The 20,210-nt window shown below is 34.1% G+C and overlaps 1 protein-coding gene across 1 annotated transcript in view; it reads right to left on the bottom strand.

Annotated features, from left to right (window-relative positions):
* The window catches only part of vax2 (ventral anterior homeobox 2), a 122,694-nt gene extending 108,428 nt beyond the window's left edge, over positions 1 to 14,266 (bottom strand). Inside the window, exons 1-2 of the mRNA XM_039751951.1 lie at positions 13,826 to 14,266; positions 1,911 to 2,098 (exon numbers count right to left, since the gene is read on the bottom strand). Coding sequence (XP_039607885.1) covers positions 1,911 to 2,098; positions 13,826 to 14,078 — 441 coding nt within the window. The 5' untranslated portion in view covers positions 14,079 to 14,266. The remainder of the gene's footprint in view (positions 1 to 1,910; positions 2,099 to 13,825) is intronic.
* Between the last annotated feature and the right edge of the window lie 5,944 nt (positions 14,267 to 20,210).

Genomic DNA, 20,210 nt, shown 5'->3' with positions numbered 1-20,210 from the left:
GAACTCTACAGTAAAAGCTTCATACTCTGTTCTCTTCATAAACCATGCTACAACTAAGTATGCACCAATTTTACTTCTTTTCAAGGTTGCTATGACCAGCACTAGTTACTCCAGAGGGAACATTGATTTGATCTAAAGTGACTCTTATGTTTCACTCAAAAAAAAAAAAGAAAAAGAAAACAATGCACTCACAACAAATTAAAACTTAATTTTTTTCCCAGTATCCCTTTCGGTTCAGTTAAGTATTGTAAACAGATGGGATACATTGTAATGAAACACAAACATGACATTTCTATTTCTACTCAAGAGGAACAAGTCAACTTTGACCAAATTAAAGAATCCAGAGCAGGTGTGCATTGGCTATATTCACTGTTAACTGCAATAACTCTGTATCCATCTTAATACACATACACCACAAACCAAAAATGAATATGCATAGCAATCATATATCAAAAAAAACCCCAGATAAGTGAATCAGTTCAGGATTCTAAATAAGTCAGGTCGTACTGCTTACACTGCTAAATGGTTTCACAGCCATATCAATAAATCAATGTGACTTTTTTCTAGTGTTTATCTCTCATTATTAAACAGTCATCTGTAAAGGCATTTTATACTATTTAATTAGAGTTTCCATCAACTGCATGGTGAAAATAATATGAAACCGATATTTAATGATGAGGAAGAATTGCTAGTAAACACACAATTTATATAATATATTGATTCCTATCTCTAACATGTGCCAATCCACCTTACTGGATATAGTATACAGGTGATCCCCCACCTATCGCGGAAGTTACATTCCAGACCCAAAAGCTATTGGTGAAAATCCGCAATATAGAAGGACGGCCATCGTAGGGCTTAAAACAAAACGAAAAGTTCACAAAAAGTTTGCTCACAACAATCGGACCACAAGCAAGATGTGCGATATGCAGAGAACTGAGATGCATTGAGGACCCACGCGCGCTGTTCTTGCGAGATTACACCACATTAGTAGCAGCCAATCAGAGCCCAAGAGAATGAAAATCCCGCTCTGATTGGTTGAGTCTCCTCTTTCAGCCAATAACGGGCCTTGTAAAAAATCATCTGGGTACTGTAACATGAAACTCTTTGTCTACCATAGTGTACAATGTACGTATATTTAATGATTTACTGTATTGCTTAAATGTTCATTATTTTATATACATATTGACTTTTTACTAGATTTTAGTCAATATTTACAATTATATTATAGTTATTATAAATTATAATACATATTGTTCTAACAAACTCTTGTCTAGCACGCGTAGTGGCAAATGAAAAGCGTATGTACGTTCCGTTATGAATTGCGACTCTGTCTGTCTACGTATTCCTGTACGTAGCAGTATGTTTAATGATTTACTAGTGTATTGCTTAAATGTTACGCATATGTTAGTTATTATAAAGTATAATATTGATAATATTGTTCTAATGAACTTTTGTCTAGCTCACGTAGTGACTGCTGAAAACCGCATGCTTTGTTATGAATTGGCTGCAAAGTACACCACAGGTAGGATGTACTTATTGAATTTGTACTCCATTTTTATTTATATACAGTACAGGTATATATATATGTTATAATTACAGTAATACACTGTTGTTATTAATAGTTTAGTATAGTAAAATGCTTATTTCAACGTAAAAAGTTGTCAAAAATACATAAAAAACGATCACTACAAAACCGCAGATTTCCGCGATAGAAAATTAGATATGTACCACAGACAAATCTGTGATATAGCAGGGGCGTGATAGTTGAACCGTGATATAGCGGGGGATCACTGTAATACAAAAGCATCCATAACATGAGCCAAAGCAGTTGCAAAGAGACATCAAAAATGCCATTGACAAGGTGTCTGCAAAAATTCCATCACCTGAGCGCTACACCCCCTTAGTACCTGGGTCTCAGAGAGGTTCAGCTGCCGTGCCAGCTCTGTCCGCTCCCGTCCAACTACGTACTGGCAGCGCTGGAATTCCACCTCCAATCGGTACAGTTGCTCAGCAGTAAATGACGTCCGAGTTCTCTTAGGCCGGTCCAGATCCAGACCCTTCGGAAGAACAATCTCTCTTATAGTGCCTTTGGCATCTGCAAATGTGGAGAAACACACAAAGTGGGAAAACATTAAATCATGTCTAGGAAGCAGGATGTTCTAAGAAAATGTCCCTGACTTTATCCCCATATCTGCAATATAAAATAATAAGTCCAGATGGAATTTTCTTTAGCAGTGGGTAAGGTGAAGTATAATATAAGAATCAGTCCTGGTCTGGATAAATGTCCCATCATCACACTAGTTACTGTTATTTAACAGAACATTTTCTATTTTTCAGTCTTTAGCAGTTTTTTCTGTATGCTATGAGACCCAACATATACAGTATATATGTTATGGCTATGAGTTTCCTTGAGTAGTCTTTAGGCAACTGTAATTCAGTCCAAGCAATTTATTTAATTCCATCCTTTTTAATGATAGGATAACTATTCTCTTTTCGTAAGCTTCAAATCTTTTGATCTTTTTGTAACTTGGTTACTGGGATATCTTTTTGAGTTTTCACAGGTTAAAATGTCATTAAAATATGAACTGAAAAATTTACTATTTCCTACAGCATTTTTGGAAGAGCAAAGCAGAAAAATGAAAATGAAAGCACAAGCAAATTTCAAATACATTCATCTTGTTTGAGGTTGAGTGGCCCATAGCTACGCCGGGAGCACTGGTCAGCAGTCAATCACAGAGTACGCTCACATACACCCACATTCACTTATACTGAGTACATTTTTGGGTGGCAATGCATGTCCCAGTGTACTTCAAACTCAAGCATGTGTAGAAAGAATGTGCAAACAGCATACAGACAGAGCCCGTGACCAGATTCAAACACAGGACTGTGGATCTGTGAGGGAGCAGCACATATTACATTATATTTGCCGTCTCATTATCATTTCTATTTCAGCCATTTCTGAAGTGTGATCATTTAAACTCCAGTTTGAAGATCAAAGCATCATCTCACTAATCACAGATGAAAAATCTGCTGAGAAATTGTTTCCGCACACTCCATTCCATCTGTGCACTGAAGTTGCCATGTCAGTTAGGAATGATCACCCATTTCTAATCACTGCTTATGTGATACTCTGATTGGTACTGTTATTTTTATTTGTTACTGTTATAAAAAGATCACATACAGAACATAATGGCAGCTTGAACTTTTTGAAGTGCTGCTGTTCCCCTTTCACAAACAGATTCTTGTAAGGCACGTCTACTTTGACGCATATTTGAGATGGACAGGAGTAGAATATTTGACACCGGTAACTCCAGACTTCCATAATTGTCTGAATCTGAACAAGGAGCACTATTATTTAAAGTTCCAGCTGTAAACTGGAAAAGTGAAGGGAAATGTTTTCAGAAGACTAGTCCACTTCAATGAAGGCCTGCCTGGATTTTTTTTCTGTTTCTCACCATTAATCCATCAACTTCCCCATTCTCTATTCCCCATTTTGATTTTTGATTCCATTTTTTTTTATTTATTTAATTTTTTTATCTTTTTTTGTTTGCATTTTATTTTTTATATCATTGTTTTCCATTTTTTTGTTTGGATTTTAATTTTTTTAGTTTGTATTTTCAATTTTTTTTAGCTTCCGTTTTCATCTTTTTTTACTTTGTGTTTTCATTTTTTTAGTTTGCATTTTCAACTTTTCTTTAGTCTTTACCCTCATTTTTGTATTTGTTTTTGCACTTTGTCCTTCATGGCCATCTTAATTTCCTCTAATACACTTTGCCACCTTTCTCTTACTGCTTAGGGTTAACTTTTGCATTGTCAATGATTTTTTTCTTTAACTGCTTTTGCACATTTCTAAATTCTTTTTTTTTTAATTGCCATTGTCAAATGTTTGGAAGCAATATGGTGAGTGGTGGGAATGTTTTGTACTCATTGTACTGGTGCTATTTCCTCAAATATTTTCTTAGCAATTACATTATTGACTGTTTTCATTTTCTTATTCTTCTAATTTATTTACAGACTTGAGCAACATTTTATGATGTGTATGCTTACATATGCCTATTATATTTCAGCAGTCACTTTATTCCAATTTGATTATTCAAGACTTTGATGAATCTGCTCAAAATTTGCTTTAATAACATTCGATTCAATTGTTCAACTGTTTATATGCACTGTGATGGATGACCAAGTGGAAAGGAGATGTACAGGCAGTGCAAGAGCAAAGAACTTCAAGGCCCTAAGAATGAGAGAAAAGAAATTACGTGGTGAAAAAGATGACACATGTTGTCATGTGATTGTAGGATGAAAGAAACTGCCAAGGTGCATTAATTAATCCCTGTAACCCAGTAACAGGTTCTCCAGGATGCTAGAGGGCTGGCAATCCAGGAGGTAACCTTTCTGCAAGAAAGGGACTAAGCCTTGAAGGGGTTGAGAGATTTCAAAAGACATCTAGGTCATAAAACAGCAACACAGGTTCCAAAGCTAGGAGACCATAAACTAGTTTATTCCTTTAATGTCCAAGATAGTGAGATGAGTGAGGTTGGAATCATTGCCTTTCTAAAACTATTGAAATCACAGGAGTGTTGGTAAGCATCATAGGCCACTAAGAGGAGCTCTAGCTTGGTATCCATGTTGCATAACGTAAAAATAATCCTTAGCCTAGCAGTGACACTTGTACATGGTTCAAAGCTCTCTAGTGTCTTAAGGCTCGGTGAGTTTAGAGTCACAAGGCGAGTTAAAGGAAGGGTTTACATGGTGAGCGAAAACGAGACCAGAACAGAAACAGAAAGATGAAAGAGATTATATAAGGAAGTTTTCCTCTGTACTTGAAGTCAAAGAAAGTCCACGATCCACCCAGTAGTTTGGGTTCAAGACCTGTGAAGTCAGGCCCAGAGGCAGAACAGATTTTGTTATTCTGTCATGCTTTGTTTTAATATTTCACCTCATCTTGTTTATCTGTTTCAAGTAATTAGTTGTTCAATAAAATCAGTTTTTTGCATAAAACACTGTATTGTGATTAAAGGACACGACAATTCTTTAAGATCTACTGTATATTTTGTATCATCTACTCTATACAGATTTTTCTTCTCATTGGTTATGTGCACATGAAACTTTTCTGCATTTATATTTGGAAAAAGGCATGTCATCTAGTGCATCATGATGAACCGTAACAAATCCAAGCTACTTTGGCTGCTACAGAGAAACCAGAGCTAAACAGGTCCTCACCTCAATCCACAATTTTACTGATTTCACTAAGCATATACAGTATAGGCAGTTATCAAAGTTTTGCACAAGGTTATGATCACCCATATTCATTTCCCCATTGATTTAGAGTTATTTTAAATCTTTTTACAAATATTTTAATCTTTCTTGAAGACTCATTTATCAGAGTCCAGGACATTTAGCAAGTTAGTCACAAATGCCCTACATTTACATTTAGTAATGTGCCTGAGTATCAAATTCTAGGATCCATAAACTAAGCCCCCATTGAATGCACAATCCAACTCCAGCAAATGCTCTCCCTCTTCCTAACAGCACCTAAGATTTTTTTACATTCCAGTAGTTTGTTGTGAGTGTTTTATTTAATGCAAAGGGTTTGGTTATGATCTGAAATATAATGTAACAAATGCTATGATTATATTTTTGTTTTATATAGCACCTTCATAGAGCACACCATTAGGTGATCATTTTTGGAGGAACTGATACAATGCAAATCAGTAGGATAAAATCCAATCCATGATAACTGCAACACCATTTTAATGGCAAGTAATATTAGACAGGTGACTTGGCTCAAATACAGTAGATCAATTTACCCATCCATCATTTTCAGAATCAGATTTTCGCAGAAATAGTTTAGTGCGGCCTGTCCGTCCCAACAATAACGGGTTCAAGGCAGAGGCATCTATGACAGGATATGAATTTATCATATGGTGAAGTCAGTCCAGAAAGATGTCTAGTGAAAATCATGGAAACATCAAAAGAACATGCAGGTGACACATACAAAGTAAATCAGCTGAGAGCTGAACCCGGGTCCAAGTGTTTCAAGGCAAAATCAAAATCCTCTACACCACTGTCCGTCTTTGGCAAATGTAAACAGAGACAGCCCTTAGTTTTCCCAAACTTGTTTCTTTGCAACAAGTTTGACTTAATAAACAACTTTTTTTAACATGCATGTGTCAATGTGTGTCTGTGTGTTCACACTGTGATGGACTGGTGACCTGTCCAGGGATTGCTCCTGACTTGTGCCCTGTGCTTGCTGGGATAGGCTGTGGCTTCCCCAGGAGTTTGGAAATTCTATGGATGGATTGCTGTATATTTCTGTTGTTTACTTTCAGTTTTTTATAGTGACACAGTTTTGTGAGAGAAAACCAGAAAACAGATGTATTATTTATTTTTCTATCTGACTAATATTTTGTCCTTTACTATGTGATATAGTATAGCTTACTTCACAAAGTGCATTACTAATACTTTACAAAGCACACAAGACTACATTTTAATACTATACAAAAAAAAAAAAAATCACTGGAGAAAAAGTTACAAGAAAAGGTCGCAAGTGTTTTGGCATCAAGTCAGAGTGCAGGCAATAACCTAAATGTACATATAATGTGTCTGTTCTGATAGATTGACTCTTGTGGACAGATCTAAGGTTGATATTGTATGTATGCTTCCTTTTGTACAGAATAGAAATTTTAATGATGTTATTTGAAATAAAAATATAAATTGATCCTTTACATCCATGAAACCCGTTCTTTAACACAATTATCATATTAAGACTGATTTTACCATGTTGAACTGCTAAGATAGATAGATAGATAGATAGATAGATAGATAGATAGATAGATAGATAGATAGATAGATAGATAGATAGATAGATAGATAGATAGATAGATAGATAGATAGATAGATAGATCAACTATACAAAAACCTACACATTATATTATTATATTATCAAACATTATATTATTACACATTATATTATTATAAATACTTTTCATGTTAAATATTTTTGGAAACACAACTGAGCCCACAAGCTCCCCTAAAAACAAACTGTAAACAGATAGATAGATAGATAGATAGATAGATAGATAGATAGATAGATAGATAGATAGATAGATAGATAGATAGATAGATAGATAGATTTTTTTAAACAAACTTTATTGACAAAAAACATCAGTCAACTATACAACAACTTACAACAGCAAGTCCGTGTGCGTTGTGGGTGTGTTGGGCTCCTGGAGTTCATTTTGCAATTAAGTGGGTTTGTCGATGGAATAAAGACTTATGCACTGATGCATTCCTGATTTTTTGGACAAACGCTAACCTTCAGGTGCGTAGTTTATTTGTTTATTTTTTTTAATAATGCCCAATTTTACATACTCAGCAGTTTATTTGACGTCGCATCTACAAACTAATTTGCACCAGATTTTGCTGGATCCTCGGGGTTAATAAAATGGCTGCACCTTACATTTCGCACAATGTAATTCAGATTTTTACTGCATTCATGAGCATTACCTGTGTTCTGTTAACACTCGTTAACTGTGTCCTTGTGTTTAAGTTAATGCAGTTATTCCTGTTTTGTTACTCCATTCTATCCAGTTGGAACTCATAGATTAAAATCCCGGTAGACGTAATTATTTGGTCTTACAGGAGATGATTCAAAATGCAGCATGTGTGAGCCTCGCACATCCACCCCTTATTTTTAAACACGATTTATTTATTTTACCTTCAGGCTTTTCCTGCTATAGGTGCCTGCGTCTCACTCTCATAGTTAATACAATCACATATATCTGATTGGGATGAGTTATGATATCATATAAGAAAAACTAAGAATATCGAAATACTACACTCTTGAAAGTAAAGGTGCTGAAGTGGATCATAGGGGAACAATTTGTGGTTACCAAAGGCATCATCTACGTGAAGATTTCAGATAGAACTTTTATTTATTTAGATAAGTAACAGCGTCCATGAATAGAACAGCCCCATAAAATATCAATGGGCTCACAATTTTTAAAGAGCACTTTCTGTATACAATAACCCAGGTTCAGACCTGTAAACATACTGTTATTAAAGATGTCTGTGTCCACAAATTAGGAACCGTTTTTAAAGACCAGAGAACCAATTTCATATCCTCTTCCCAGAATTAAATAGTTTTTGTCAATCAGGAGTTCTACCAGAAAATCACACATCCCTGTAAAATGTCATTTTAGAAGCATTATTTTAAGCGTGTAGAATTGTTGTTTCACAAATTGTTGTGTGTGCGTGTATTCTTGTTTGTTTCGTTTACACCATTTGTGCAATCGCCTGTTCTTTTCTTGCTACTATCGTCTTTTCTCGAGCAAATTTAACACGAAAACGTGAAGCAAACATTAAGTTGAGTGTACCTTTGAAAAAAATCACTTATTTATGTCATTGCTATACATTATCAAATAAATGTACATAACATGTGTAACCCATATATTTTTATTAAGCAAGACATATTTTTGTAAAGCAAAAAATAATATTTTGCCCGTTTGTTACGATGGAATTACACGTCACAAAGTAAAATATGGAAGGATACAGTATCTCTGGACTGGATAATAAATAAATGACAGGATATTATTTTCTCTTGGCAATGTTTTTGTTTTGTTTTGTTCTATATATTAATTGGTCACTTCTTGTCATTTTAATTGCAACGAATATTTCGATATTTGTCGTGCTAGTTTTTGACACGATTCCTGTTAGTCAGCGTTTCCCAGTTCCTGTTTTTGTGTTTTTGCCCGATCTACTGCATGAATCACTTTCTTACTTCTACATATTGATAACTCCTATTTAGCTCAAAAGGTTAGGAGACAAGTCGACAACTGCACTTGTCTAGAAAAGCAACTGCGATCCGGATGCACAAGCCCAGCTGTTTCATTCGTCTATCCATCTAACTATCTATCTTGACACAAAATTCCAACATCATACTGAAATCAGCGAGCAGCAGCTCGGTAAAGGACCTGGTGTCACAATCTTAATTTGTTGTTAATTTTAGGTTTATGTATTTCTAAAACACAATGAATTGCAAACAGGTCTTACGTTGGGCATTTGTTTCCACGGTCTATTTAACATTAAGAGGCCCAAATAAGACAATGCGTTGCTGCGAAAGGTCAGGTTTGGGGGAGGGGCGACAGCCGTACACTTCATATAACGCGCAGTTTCGTGTTGTTTCGTTCTTGTGCAAAATATGCATAAAGAGAGGTATACTTGATAGGCGTTCTAAATCATAAACAGAAAACTGAGTATACAACAGCTACAATAATCTAATGTGTAATAAGGGCTTGATCCTGCTCTGTTTTCAAGTAAATAACAATCATTGCCAGAATACAGACGAGATAAAAATAATGTTTCATTCATATAACTATATGAACACAGGCTTCTTCTGCATGCAGGTATCTGCAGGAGTTAATTTGGCACACTGCGTCACATGGCAATTTTGTAGTTAAAAGAATACTTGTTAGAATCCCCCGTGTTAACCTTATTGTTTATATTGTTGTATTCTTGCGCTGATCTTTCTGCTTTATGTCCAGTATTGCCATTTTGTATATGTTAAATTAAATCATTCAATTGTATAGAAACTGCATGACACTGAGCATGATTTCAATTGAATCCAAAGCCATTGTTGCTTTTCCATTAAATGGTCTTTAATTGTATTCACCTTGGAAAAGGCAGTATAAAATAGGATTGACTAAATTGGTTTTACATTAGCTGTTTAAGCATTAAAATACATTTCACTTAATATTCATTAAGATGCTGTCATTGGTCAAAGTTTAAAAAAGATTAATTAGTTTAGGAATTTGATTCATTTTCCACTTAATTCCAGTATAAAAACTAGAAGATCATTTAGCTACTTGCTGTACCTTTCTCTAATGTGATAAGTCATGCACTCTTACATTTTTATGTTTATGTGTTTTCTCAAGGCCAAAACTATCTATCTATCTATCTATCTATCTATCTATCTATCTATCTATCTATCTATCTATCTATCATATAGAGCATTTCATATCTATCTATCTATCTATCTATCTATCTATCTATCTATCTATCTATCTATCTATCTATCTATCATATAGAGCATTTCATATCTATCTATCTATCTATCTATCTATCTATCTATCTATCTATCTATCTATCTATCTATCTATCTATCTATGTGCTTGCTTTAAGCAAACAATAACAAGTGTATATTAATTAGTAAGCGTCTTTGCTAGCAAACACCTTCATGATGCATTCTAAAAAGCAAACTAGATCTAACTAACAAGTTATGAAAGCAAAAATTCAAAGTCTGGAGACAAACAAGGGGATTATGTGAAAAACAATGGATGTCACAGCAGCCCTCTGGTAATAACTATAACCTTACAGTACAGTTTTTCAATTGCTCAGCACTTTATTCATTGTACAATAAAAATACCTTTTGAGTAAAACGTTTCAGTTTATGCAGGGTTTTTTTCACCAATATTATCTGTACGTACATTATTCCTGGCACACAACACCTGTAGGTCTTTTTGTTTGGGTTGTGTGCATTCACATTTATAATGATACAGACTGTATATTATGACCTATTTATTTTTCATGATCCATTTGTTTATATCAAAATTAATACAACAGCTTACTGCTTTCTTATTATATAGTTTATGTTTACAATCCCAAAATAAATTAATGAAGAAACAGTTTGGATTAAAGCATATGCAAGCTGAATCAGCTTATGTTTATCCGGTGTACTGATCATTCAAAGCATTGGTGTATGTCTTTGAAAGCATTTGAAAACATTTCTGTTTAGTATCAACTGGACGGCAAAAAGCAGGACAGTTGGGTGAGTTCAGCAGAAGTCGTACAACTTGAGTATGTCAATCACGTCCAGAAGAGACTCACTGACCTTTGTCTGACCTGCACTTCTCACGAGGTATCGAGCGCATTCACTCGTCAGCTTTTAAAACAAATAGTGACATGGGGATTGCAGGCTTAGCTAAGACGACGTAGTCATGCCAATCCACGCCTTCAATATCCCATCAGTCAGCCAAACCCACATAGGGTCCTGCACTGGAAGCACTGCTTCACTCTGCTAAGGATCACCCAGTGGCCCCATGAACACAAATCCAGACACAGCAAAGCATGGCCGTCATCATTCATTTTTGTAAAAAAATATATTGTTTCTTCTCATGAAAATACTTCTTGCAGCATTTTTATGTATTTTGAGTCTGTTATCTAATGCTGCCTAACACGAAAACCAAAAGCCTCCTGAATTTTAAAAAGGTCTTTTCTGGTCTTTGTTGATCACATTTAATTTAGGGAAGGAGAAGGAGAGAAAAATATAAAATGGGAGAAAAGAAGTGTTATACTGCTATACTTAGAATGTAAATATTATAAAAGATAGTACTGTATGTTGGCTACTGATACGTATCGATAAATAAAAATTAAATATTCAGCACTTTAAATTCAAAAGTAAGCACAACAATAGTTTTACAAACCTACTTAAATACATGAACCAAAATATTTAATTGAAGTAATCGCTTTAAAATTACATTAAGAGCTGTTTAATTTTGGCCAAGATACATATTAATAATTTTAATTGCATAACATGAAATTGGTTAAAATACAATATGCAAGCTAAAATGCTAACTGTTTCTTGTTAATTGATACTGATATTGAGACAACAGCTATCATCAATAAGAGACAAAATGTATTTTTATAGAAAATTAAATTATTTTTTAATTGTGTATTGCTAGGATTTTAAGGAATGGTTTTTAACCAAACAACTTAACTAATTTGGTTATTAACATTATTATAATAATGTCAATAAAGCAAAAGAAAGAAAGAATAAGAAAATTAATAAATGAAAAGTTACTAAAAATATTTTGTTTGTTTCTTGGAATATTAATTTGCTACAATGATAACATATTTAAATGTATACTATATTTTGATTTTGCAGAATAGTTTTAAATTTGACCAAAAATTTAACAATAGATTTTTAACAATAAAATTATTTCTCTCTATTTTTAATTTAAAAAATATAACTGTATTGAAGATGTAAATAATTTTAAGATAATTGACATTGTTGTATTATTTAATTTTCATAAACATATATAAAATATTAATATATATTATGAGACTATGAAGAGTCATATTTCATAAAATGTTATATTTCAAGCACAAGTCATAAATATAAAACTATTTTAAGACTAGGAATATCACTGATTATAGGAACATGAAATATTTCAAATATTTTGATTTTTAATTATTGTTCACATTTTTACATACTGTAAGTGGAATTATAAGAATATAATTATATCAAACAGATAGATAGATAGATATGAAATGCATTACATGATAGATAGATAGATAGATAGATAGATAGATAGATAGATAGATAGATATGAAAGGCACTGTATGATAGATAGATAGATAGATAGATAGATAGATAGATAGATAGATAGATAGATAGATAGATAGATAGATATGAAAGGCACTGTATGATAGATAGATAGATAGATAGATAGATAGATAGATAGATAGATAGATAGATAGATAGATAGATAGATAGATAGATAGATAGATAGAAAAGTGTATGCGTTGTGGGTGTGTTTGGCTGCTGGAGGTCATTTTGCAATTAAGTGGGTTTGTCGATTGAATATAGATGTGAAAGGCACTATTTATAATAGATAATAATAAATAATAGATAAAATATTATTAAGTGTACTAGGATTAAATCTGTATTTTAAAAACAAAACGCAAATAACCAAAACATGAAAATCCACTAAGGTGGTATTTGTTTTTGGATATTATAGCTTTTCCAAACAATATTTAAGTATCTTTACATTTATTTTAGATTCCGATTATTTATTGCTCAATGCATAAAATCAGTTTGTTTAAACAATATGTCAGTCAAAAGTAAAAGCAACTAACGATGCCTTTGACTTTTCCTCTTGTCCTTTCTTTGATTCCCAAACTTTTCTAAGTATTTCAGTACAGATCACCTGTAGACCTCCGAATGCCGTTTGTTTTTTCCGCTCTGCTAGAGTGGTGTATGTGTTGGCAGGCTGCTTCGTTAAACCTCTGAAGAGGGAGTGCAGTGTTTAACTATGCATTTTATTACATAAAGTGATGTGCAGCTGAGACCTTAGGACAAGTCAGGCATTGGCGAACCAAACGAACTTGACTGACGCTTATTTTAAACCGCGCCGTGTTGTAACTTGTGTCCAGAAATTCTGATTCTCATGGCCAGAACATTTGAAATAAATTACGGAAGATAACGTGTTTGTTCTAGTTTTGTAACAATAACAGATGATCTATCGTTGCTACCAAACGAAAAATGCATTATCATACAATATAACTGACGTATGATTTTGAATGATCAGACAGCAAGCAACAGCTTAAAAGTTAGGGCAATAATGACGAGATATTTCTGCGACTGAAATGTACAAACCAGTCGTGTATACGGTCTCTCCTAAAAGTACAATTTGGTGTGGCGGGACCAGGCTAAGAAACAGAAGAAGTCCACATTTGCTGTTATGAAAACGTGTATAAAACTTAAATAAACGTAAATATAATTCTCCAAATGTCTAGAGAATGTAACCGACGTAGGGATTTGGAATTAATAAAATAAGCTTAATATAAAATCAATGACTAGCGCGTACTATGTTGTTTCCCGTTATTTTCTGCGATGTGGTAATTGCTATGGCCTTTGTATGACTATGATAATCCATCTCCACGTTCTGTATGTACATTGGGAGGCCATGTTTAAAATAAGCAGTCGTTCACTTCTGCTCCTTAAGTGCCCGTACCTTTTTCCGGCTACTGCGCTTCTTCTTACCTCTCACTAATATCCTCCTGCAGTAGTCCGGGTCAACACCAGAAAGTTTGTCGTGCTCATCCTCTTTGGACTTTGTCGCTGTAGACACGGAAGTCCCCGCGGGGTTTCCGAGTCCCTGTTCGGAACATCGGCTCTCCAGTTCGGTGTGACTCCTATTGTCATGCGCTCTGTCCGAGCAAATGGTCTTACATTCACAGAAGTGGCTTCTTTCCTCGGCGACTCCATCGCCCATGCTAGTGGTCTGATCGAACATGAATTTCAAGCGGATTTCTTTGTTGTCACGTCTTTTGCCTTAAACGAAATAAATAAGGAGTTGTAGGAGTTGCAGTGATAATGGCAAAACAGCGATAATGATATTCAAATCTTATGGAAGCTCCACCATCGAAATGAAGCTGAATTGCGAAGAGATGCTCTGCAAATGTCTCACCATGATGAGCAGGAATACGGGGGGTTCCTTAGAGAGGCGATCGGGGGGACCCACATTCAGTCTGGAAGCGGAGTTCGCGTATTCATTCGTTGGGGAGTGAAGGGGACTTCGGGGCCCCCAGCGCGGGACGTGCTAAGGAAAGGAGCGCTAACTTGGCGCACCGGTGTCCTTCTTGGAAACTTTCTGGTGCCAGCCGTGCCTATTCCTCCAAATGTATTCCGCAACATCAATTTATCTCCTTTAGGCGGGGCGGTGGCAGCAGGTGCATGGTTGGGGAACTGTACATCAGCAATTTATCTTCTTCCTTTGGGATTAAGTGTTCAGTTTAAAATACGAACACGCCTGCAAAAATGCTTTTAAGACGGCTCCGTCTTCAGGTTGGGGAGGGAGGGATCAGTCCAATTGATCAACATATCTGGCCAGTTCCTGTCTTACGCCAACTGGGGGAAGCCAGTTAAGAATCCCACTAAGATTAATGACTCTATAAACTACTGGCAGGGGGCATTTTTAAATTGACTGGCAGCTACCACGTAATTTCCTGTCAGTCTTTGCTGGCCATTGATTGGTAAACAAAGGAACTATTGAGTTCTCGACGCATGTATTCAGGTTTAACAGAAGAGCGAATAGAAAAGGCCCGAGAAACATTGAGGTATTTATTTGGGGGTTCCTCTCTTGTTAAAAATGTACTGGGGTAAAGAAAAGACGATTCGGAAAAGAACACGCAGTCTAATTGGGTTATGGGAATGCAAGAGGATTCGTGAGGTGCCGACAGGCTTGGCTTGGCATTGTGGTGCTCCTTTAAAAATAAAGGTGAGGGCTAAATGTGTGGTCTCCTTTCATTTGATTAGCACGTTATCCGCAAAACATTTTGTACGTGGTATATATGCTTTTCTAAGATTGTAACCGGTTATTTCCTGTCAATTTTTTTATATTGTACACTATATATATATATATATATATATATATATATATATATATATATATATAAAGGCCTATATATATATGATTGTCATTGACCGGTTATTATTATTATTACATTTGTAAAGACGTTGATAAATCACCCAAATTAAACAGCAAACATCATAAAAGCGTAGCACAGAAGTGCTAGTGTTACTGAATATGTGCATATGCTATAATTTTAAATGTTAAACACTTTGATACCGTACCTGAGATTTCTTAAAACTCAAATCATTATCACACGCAATATTTTATTTTTATGCAGTTGTGTTGTTTATTTTTTTTCTACAATGTTAATTCAAATGACACCAGTCGAGGCCCGTGTGATTCGGGCAATATTTATATTCGAGTAATATAAATATCATGAAAAGTACTTTGTAAAAATAAGCAACGTTTCCTAAAATTATTCTGGAATCCTTGTAAGGCGATGCACAGGCACAGGTACGCTGAAGTGCCGGCGTGGAGTGACGCAGTGATTTTGCAAACATTAAACTTCATACAATGGTTGTTGCATAATCAATTGCATAAACCTCAAGCCTCAATTACGAAAGAATGAAAATCATCATTAAGAAGATTAGCTCACACTCTTAATACACAGTTTGTGGGTGGGTAGGTACATACATTTATTTTAAATAAAATGTGATGATGTGTAAGAGTGCGCGAAAACAAATCTTCTCGGTATTATTACTATTATTATTAAGCCTAGTACATTCTAGGGGCAAAATGTAATAAAATCTAGGAGATAAATATGGAATACAGACTGCAGCTTGATGGGAATTAAAAGTGTGTAGAAGTATAAATGCTTTAAAGGTTAAATTAAATTTAGGAAGAAAACTCACCACCCACCGAAGACTACATATATATATATATATATATATATATATATATATATATATATATATATATATATATATATATATATATATATATATATATATACTTCAGTAAGTAGTTAATTATAAAGATATTTTACGTTTTTTTCCAGTCTTTCTTGGAAGCAGCAAAATATTCTACTTAAGTACAATGCAATCGCTCGAAGAACAAAGTTACGACCAATAGCTGTTTTCCATATCTGGAAATATCGTGGCCTTGTAAAAATAAATACATAAAATAAATAAATGAATGAAGCTCTTTAGTCGATTTAGAAAATGCCTTCATGCTTGGATTACACACCTGATGAAGAGTATATGATCGCCAAACCTTTATCTTTCTTTCTTTCTTTCTTTCTTTCTTTCTTTCTTTCTTCCTTCGTGGGAATAACGTTTACCTTTATTCAGTAATTTTACATTATATTGTAAACATACATTATGAACATACATGTCCTATTTATAGTATATTGTTATACTTATTTAGTTTGGCTACACAGCTTAGCCTATGGTATTAAACCTGGCTTTTGCTCTGCTTTCAAAATTGTGTAATTATATATACAGTATTTCCAAATCTCTATCATAACTCCATTCGTTGGAGACATGGAATGACACTAATCATTAATAACGGATTACATTAGAGGATTTCTCAATAGTAGTTCGTGAATTTATGACAAAAAGCACGAATATGGCATGTGAAGGGGGGCAGGCTGCTCAATATTATAATCATATATATGTATATGTATATATATATATCATATATATAAAGCAGTTATAATATTGTATAAAGTCAAAAATAATCGAAGTGTAAGCCCTTTTAAAGTGTTGTTTTTTTATGTATTTTTTTTTGTATTTATTTATTGGATTGAGCTGTTGTATGTCTCGATTGCAATACTTAAAAGTGAAAAATAGATAGAGTACAAAAAAAAAATGTAAAAGAAATGTACTCTACCGAATTCTAATGAAAAGCACGAATATACCACGTCGACGTTTAATTTGTAATCTGACTTGCATGTTTTTGAATAGGTAAGAAAACAAACATTAATTCTTATTTTGCTTAAAACATGTACGGAGGACAATATTACATCTGTAAAAAATCAGTCATTCATTAAAATAATATTAAGGGACAAACTTTAAAAGTACATAATATAATTAGATAAAAAATAAATAAAAATTAACCTTACTTTTTTTTACTTTTTTTCTGATATTTAGTTTATTCTGACCAATAATACATTTCGCAGGTTTTTAAATGGTGTTTATGTTTACGTAGAAACATCAGTACATACAGATGAAAAAAACGCATGAACTGTTGAAAATTATTTGACATCCTCTCATATTATATAAAATAACAGAGATTAGAAAAAGCATGACTATCTCTACATAATGTGTTTAAAACAAAATGATATAGAGCACCGTTATGATTGTTATTATTTAGCACAGGATTTCCCAGAGTGCTGAATATACCACCAACACAAAATTACTGGGCAATTTAGAAAATGTGCTGAATTTACAGTGTTCACTATTCAATTCGGCAATTGTTTAGCGCTTTATTCGTTGCATAATAAAAATACATTCTGAGTAAAACTTTTCAGTTTATGCAAATTGGCGGATATGAATTTGAACGTGAAAAATAATATGAAAAGGGGTTTGTTAATCTTAGGGACTGAACATTGTTTCTAAGTTTTTTGAATTAATCATAAAACTAAACGTATTACTGCAGCACTGTAAGAATAGATAGATAGATAGATAGATAGATAGATAGATAGATAGATAGATAGATAGATAGATTATATACTGTAGAACTGTATCCTAAGGCTCGCTTTTTAAAATAAGCGTTGGAATTGATGATTATTACATTGTCATACTTCTAAAATATATAGAAAATAGAAAATATGCCGTTACATATCAGAAAGCACATTCAAGAAAGAGTAACAAGGAAACAAACAAATACATATACAAAGCTACTACAAACACAACATAATTTTTTTTTATAGAGCAAATTTTAAAACCATTAACAATCAGTTTTAAAATGTTACTTTGAATATTGTTTTTCTTTTCATTTAATTGGAATATATGTTATGTATTGCGGGTTTTATTTGCCCACTGTATCCACTTCAGTGTCCTGCCTTGCGTCCAGTGCTGCCGAGGCAGGCCAACCAACCCCCAGCGGCAATGAAACGAACTGAGCGAGATTAATGGATTGGTTTCTGGATAAAATGAAAGGAGCAAGGTTTATCAGCGTATTTAATCAGCAAAAATATTTTTTTGATTATTGCGACGCTGGAGGAATTGAATCAGATCAACCTGTTTCCAGCCACAAGATAGGTAAGAAATTAGAACTACTTTGTCATTTTCTTTTTGACCAAGAATGCATTTGTAAACCTTATGAGGCCCACCATAAAAATTAAACTTCAGCTCATACCGGCTTCAGAAGAACATATTGCTTGCCAGAATGTGACGGGCTCGCGCGCGCGCAAATCCGCTGGATTCCCCCCAAAGCGAGTCGTCCCACTGGAGTCGAGTTGTCACCAAAGAGAGAACTGTCATTGTTAGTTACCAACACAAAGTATAGACGCAAGGAGAAGAGGCCATTCTGTTAAGAAAACGACTATTTATTAATTCGATTTCTTCTTTTGCTCCAGGACATATTGATAATGTTCTTATATTGGGATGTTTTTGCTCCAAAGCAAAAACAAGAGAAGGGTTTGCAGGATGGAGACGACAGTACAATGCAGAAAGCCGGTTTAATTTGTTTAGAACATCTTTTTAGTTTTAAAGAAGCAAATGAGATGACTGAGGCTAGCATAATATAATTTTTTTTAGTTTATTCCTCAATTTTAAATATATAAATTTACTTATTTATAAGTGAGAAAATAATGAGTATGAAAAATGTATAAAGAAAATAATGACCCAAAAGACATAATTAAAGAAAATGACAAGTGCCAGTGTATTTAGGCAATAAAGCTGATATATAAAGCATACTTATTAGGTTCAGTCATTTTTTCATATTCATTATGTATTGTTAATAGTATATAATAGTACATATACTGTCAATAGTATATTTTATTGTGTATTACACACCATGAAAAGCACATATCTCAAAATATTACTTCGGGTCAAATCTACTTTTATTTAAGAGAGAGCTTTGTATCCTCATTTACTGTATGAATAACATAATTAAGTCCTATTTATTAATTGTGTTCTTAGGCGAACCTATCTGTCCATGAAAATGGACTGCACTCGAAGAATTTAAAAAGAATAAAACATCAAAGAATGAATGCATTGTAGAATAAATGACCCCCAAAAGAATACATTAAAATCTTTTTTAGGGCCATATTTTAAATATGAGTAAATCCTTAAGTGCAGCTAACATGACCATCTTCGTATTTGAAACTGAGCTTATGATGAGAAAAGTTCCGCAAGTCCCAACAAATAAGATAAGCATATAGTGAGTAGCAGTGTAAAGAGTAGGGGACAAAGAAGATGTCACTGCTAGATAGTGACCCTCAACTCCACTATCAAAATCTTTGGAAGTCTGATGTAATGACTGTTGTACTATAACTTACTCATAGGCCAAATCAGCTCGGTCTTATACTGAAGTTACTGACTGCGCTATAGTAAGCCTGGATCCAGCGTCTTTTGTCATGAGAAATAATGGCATCATGTTGACTTCTACCACTAGTTTAGCAAATAGCACCTGATGACAAACAGAAAGTCAGTAAGACTCAAACCCAACTGTACTTTCACACACACACACACATATATATATATATATACACATACATACACACATACACATATATACATATATACATATACACACACACACATATATATATATATATATATATATATATATATATATATATATATATATATATATATATATATTGTCACAAAGTTGAGACATACTCAGTAAAAGGTTTGGGGCAGCCACCCGTTTAATCTCGTAACCCGGCTGCAAAGTCGTTCTATTTATAAAGATACAGCACTGAAGTGCATACAACAAGTCCAAGACAAGACTGAGGGAAAAGGGGAAAAGGGCAGGCTTTTAAAGGGGAAGACAGGAAGTGAGGTCATAAGGATCGGGCATGTGTTCATCGCTCATTGGATCAGGCCCGGATGTGACATCAGA

This window comes from Polypterus senegalus, chromosome 4 (genome assembly GCF_016835505.1).
Source record: "Polypterus senegalus isolate Bchr_013 chromosome 4, ASM1683550v1, whole genome shotgun sequence".
NCBI classification, from domain to species: Eukaryota; Metazoa; Chordata; class Cladistia; order Polypteriformes; family Polypteridae; genus Polypterus; species Polypterus senegalus.
Note: the sequence above shows the minus strand (reverse complement) of the source record. Positions and strands in the feature narration are given on the sequence as shown.